Here is a 4139-nt window from a genome sequence, read left to right on the forward strand (position 1 = left end):
TGTTCTCAACTAGCCTACCTGGTTAAATAAAGGTGAAATAAAAATAAATAAAATGAAAGAAGTTATGTCGTTTCACGAGCCAATGCTAACTAGTGTTAAACGCATTCTAGTAGATGCCCATAGAATTCCAGTCATTGTGCCAACACTAGTTAGTTTCTCGAGCCACTGCTATCTTTAACTTCCGTCATACTGGACACAGACAAAAACAAATAATGGTATCCAAAAGTTAATCTGACTCTGGGGAAGTAGATAAAGGGCCTCATTACCAAAATCCCAAAGCATCCCATTAAATGTAAATTAAGACAATATATCACAGACTCCTTCAATGTTCTGACAATGTTACAACCACTTCTGTCCTTTCGAGCATAGCCATCTAGTGACTACCGTGTTTTCCCCGTCCACGGAGAGAAGGGCATGTTGGGTAGGTTTCTGCCATTAATCGACGGCCACCAGCTCGACCTCGAAGATCAGCTTTGCGTTTGGTGGGATTCTGGTGGTGGGAGAGTTAACGGGAAGCACACAGGAAACATTTGCATATCGATTTAATGAGAGACATTCATTTAAGTGTTACAACTTAGAGTAAGTAGTTATAAATCTGGCTCAAATTCAATGAGTACCAACTAGGCTATGCTAGAGCCATTGTACAGGAGACAACTATGCTGAGGCTTGGCAATCTTCCTGACCACCACTGGTGGTGTAAAACATACCATTAAAGCCAAGAGGGGTAACTTTCTGCCATCTCCTAATTAAAAATTAGCCCATGGTTCCCATGTTGTTCCAATATAAAGGATACTTTGAATCAGGAAGTCCCTTCTTCCCATAGGCCCATTCTGGTTCAATCTCCAGTTTGGCTGTCTCGCCTTTGCTCATCGTTAAGATACCTTCATCCCACTGTGGAAACAACCATTTCTCATAAGACAGTGAAAACTATTGCTTTCCATTTAACTTGGATTCATCAAAACCCACAAGGAAATCTGAATTATTGCTAAACTGATGAAATAGAGCACCTTTAGCCATATAAATCAATATGTTACGAATATAATACAGTATCTCCATGTCTTACTCCTTTGATGACCCGGCCCAGGCCAACTTTGAAGCTCAGTGGCTTGCTCTGTTTCTTCTTTCTGGCAGCTGCAGAGGGGAGGACAGTAGAATCCCTATTGGTATTACTGAGAGAAAGGTAATTGAGATAATGTGACAATACACGTGTGTGTGAGAGACCAAGAGGATGAAATTGTGTGTCAGAGATAGTAAGAGAATGCATGCATGCATCTGAGTAAGTGTGACAGAAGTATGAGAAGAAAACATACTTGCAGGGATGTTGGTGTCGAACACTGTGCCATCCTCCAGGGAGCCAGTGTACCAACAGCTCACATTGTCTCCCTTCTTAGGGAAGTTAGTCTTGTCACCTTTCTTCAGCACAGACTTGAAGAACTTAGGAGGACCCTGGGAATTGCAATACATAAGTGACCATTTAACAGTACAATTCTGACAAACTGAATATAGTGGAGCAGTAAATTGTAGACTTGTTAAACTTAAATGTAAAATACAGGACTTTTATCCTGATGCTTATTTCAGTGGAAAGTGCTCAATCAAACATTTTTCAAACATGGGTTGTGTACATACCTCATCAACGACTTCCACAACTTCTTTGGGCTTGTCATCGATCTTCACATTTTTCACATGCTCCGTCACATCTTCAATGGGTTCTGAACCTAAAAATCTCTGTTGGTTGCACAAACAAAATAATACATTACAGGTATTCATTATTTAAATTTGAAACCTCATGTGTCATTTGCTTTTGAAAATAGGTATCACATTCAATCCATTCATTTGGTCCACCCTACCTTGCTCTCAAACAAATCGTTGTATGCAATAATCAGTTGCTCCTTCTTTGCCGTTTTTGCAACATTCTTAATATTTCCCATCAGCTTGTGTTCTGCAAGAAACTGGAAGAGAGAAGTCACTACGTCAGAAGAGAGTAGTAGTTTTGCCATGAACGGAATGAATGACAACTTAAGTCATTTTGTGTACCGGCATTATTTCCAAAATCTGGCAACAAACACTTTCATGCGTAGCTGCCCCCCCCCCGTGCCACAAAAATATATACTTCACATAGACCCAAAGGCTGGAAAATGTTTTACTTAAAATATTTAGCCTTATCCACGTGAACTTGACACGGCATGATGATAAGCACAATGAATGATACTAGCTAGTAAAGACCTGCATACAATGCTTAACTACTACATGCTAGGCTAACAAGCTAGCGTCAAGCTAAATCGGCAGCGGTTCGCCAATGCGGAGGTAAACTGATATCACCATGCGTGCGCTCTAAAAGTAAGCAATGGCATTTCAGTGAGCGCTGTCACACCAATGGATGGATGGATCAAACATACCGAATGGGCAGCATTGTCCTGAATGAACTTAATAATGTCTTTTTTGGGTAGATCATCACTTTTTAGCTGTTCATCGCTCCACTCTCTGGTCAATTCAGCCGCCATTTTACAAGGCGCACTGCTGAACTTTCACCTCCGCTATGTAAGGATTGGGGAGGCGCGACGCCTTTACAGTTTTTCCTTGCCTTGGTCAGAGAGGAAGGGGAGAGCGAGTGATAACTGGGCCCAAAATCAATCTTCTCCAACAGGTGGCGTTTTTTCTCTCATCAAGTGAGAAGTTTTTGTATGGAAATCAATGACAGTGTCGAATTTGGTTAACAAAAAATGTAATGACTTATTTGCTAGGTGTGGCTTATTTGATCGAATATAAGTTTCATAATGCTTAGGTTGTTACGAGTGTACTGGTATAAGTAGGACACGTGACATCCCGGTAACTTTGAGAAATATACACTTTATATCGGAGTTGTGCCTGTCGTTCACATGTCTATCTACCCTCTCATCTGCTAGAATGGTCCCACCAGATCTTACCTCCTCCTGACTTACCTTCCATTTTTTAAGACATTTCTTCTAATTTCTTCCATCCTAGCCACATTTCCTCATCTGCTTGCATGCGCCTCCCTGATATCAAAGTGTTTTGGTACTTCTCTTACTATGCTTTTCCACTCGACGTAAATTGAGTATGTAGTATACTTATTTGCCATAGTATGGATAGAGTTATGTAAGAAATTGTATAAGATACTGGTAACTTGTTTTAACCACTTCTCAACATAAGCTATTCTTGGCACAACATGCACCCATCCCCACTACTTTGTCAGACCCACACACACATCCCCTCCCCCATGAATAGGGCCTGTGAAAACAAACGCACATGCAGGATGCCTTTGGATGTGACTAGGACAAAGAACTGTGTGAAAAGCCAATGGAATGTCGACATCAGGCCGAACAGGACTACCCACGACCCAGATCGACCAATCGGAAGGCCAGACGACAAGATCAACCTACTTTGCTTGTTGCCTATATAATCTGTATGTACTGCTTAGAGGGCCTCTCTTCTCCGACGATTCCATAAGAATCAGACAGAAAGGGGCCGTGCACGCTTTTGCCTGATATCTTTACACTTGAATAAAACGGCCTTATTATAAAATTATCCACCTCGTCCTATGTCTCCACTTGTTCTCCTGTCTCAAGTAAACGTTTTATCAACAAATTGGTAGCAGAGGATGGTTTTCTTCTCTGAATTCGGTCCATAAAAAGTTGATAGAGAAAAGAGACAAGTGAGAGACGGATCAGAGAGACGGGTGACCTGAAAATGAGCTGCCGGGGATTCATCTCACCTCAGGAATCTGATCTAAAAGTCGACTAAACAAAAGGTAAGCAGAGCCTGTTAAATCAAAAATCTGTATATTGTATTATAGAGATAACCAAATTTAAGATCAGTAACTGAGTGTGAGTATGAATTTCCGTTAAATTTATTATATAAGTTGCATACTAAGGCATTGATGTAAAGATATTTGTCATATAGTCTAAGAATGAAAAGAGATGAAATGAGTAATGAGAAATGAGAAATGATTGACCACCGTAGAAGCGGGCCTAGTTGCTAGAACTAGAAGGATCCTGCACGGTTGAAGTGTCTGTTCAAGTTTGTATCAGTGTCCGGGACTAGAAGTTAGTGTAAGTTGAAGATGTAAGTTGTTGGCAACCTCGTACACGCCTCGGACACCCTTCTAGGTAGCATCGGAATTA

General features: G+C 41.0%; 1 protein-coding gene across 1 annotated transcript; it reads right to left on the reverse strand.

Moving 5' to 3' along the window:
* LOC120019462 (peptidyl-prolyl cis-trans isomerase FKBP3-like) lies at positions 1–2536 on the reverse strand. Its single transcript, XM_038962766.1, has 7 exons — positions 2397–2536; positions 1848–1949; positions 1627–1725; positions 1311–1446; positions 1064–1131; positions 794–891; positions 1–490 (listed from the first exon to the last, which is right to left on the reverse strand). Exons 1-7 carry the CDS (start codon positions 2499–2501, stop codon positions 436–438), a joined length of 663 nt encoding a protein of 220 aa, XP_038818694.1. The 5' UTR covers positions 2502–2536; the 3' UTR covers positions 1–435.
* Positions 2537–4139: the final 1603 nt, after the last annotated feature.

The sequence above is a fragment of the Salvelinus namaycush genome, chromosome 24, assembly GCF_016432855.1.
Source record: "Salvelinus namaycush isolate Seneca chromosome 24, SaNama_1.0, whole genome shotgun sequence".
NCBI classification, from domain to species: Eukaryota; Metazoa; Chordata; class Actinopteri; order Salmoniformes; family Salmonidae; genus Salvelinus; species Salvelinus namaycush.

What these genes read in the sequence shown, in the direction of transcription:
- LOC120019462 (XM_038962766.1), bottom strand. Translation starts at nt 2,501, where the DNA reads ATGGCGGCTGAATTGACCAGAGAGTGGAGCGATGAACAGCTAAAAAGT. An exon ending in CGACACCAACATCCCTGCAA is followed by an intron (nt 1,132 to 1,310) that starts GTATGTTTTCTT and finishes TCCCCTCTGCAG; the next exon opens with CTGCCAGAAAGAAGAAACAG. An exon ending in AAGGGACTTCCTGATTCAAA is followed by an intron (nt 491 to 793) that starts GTATCCTTTATA and finishes TCCCACCACCAG; the next exon opens with AATCCCACCAAACGCAAAGC.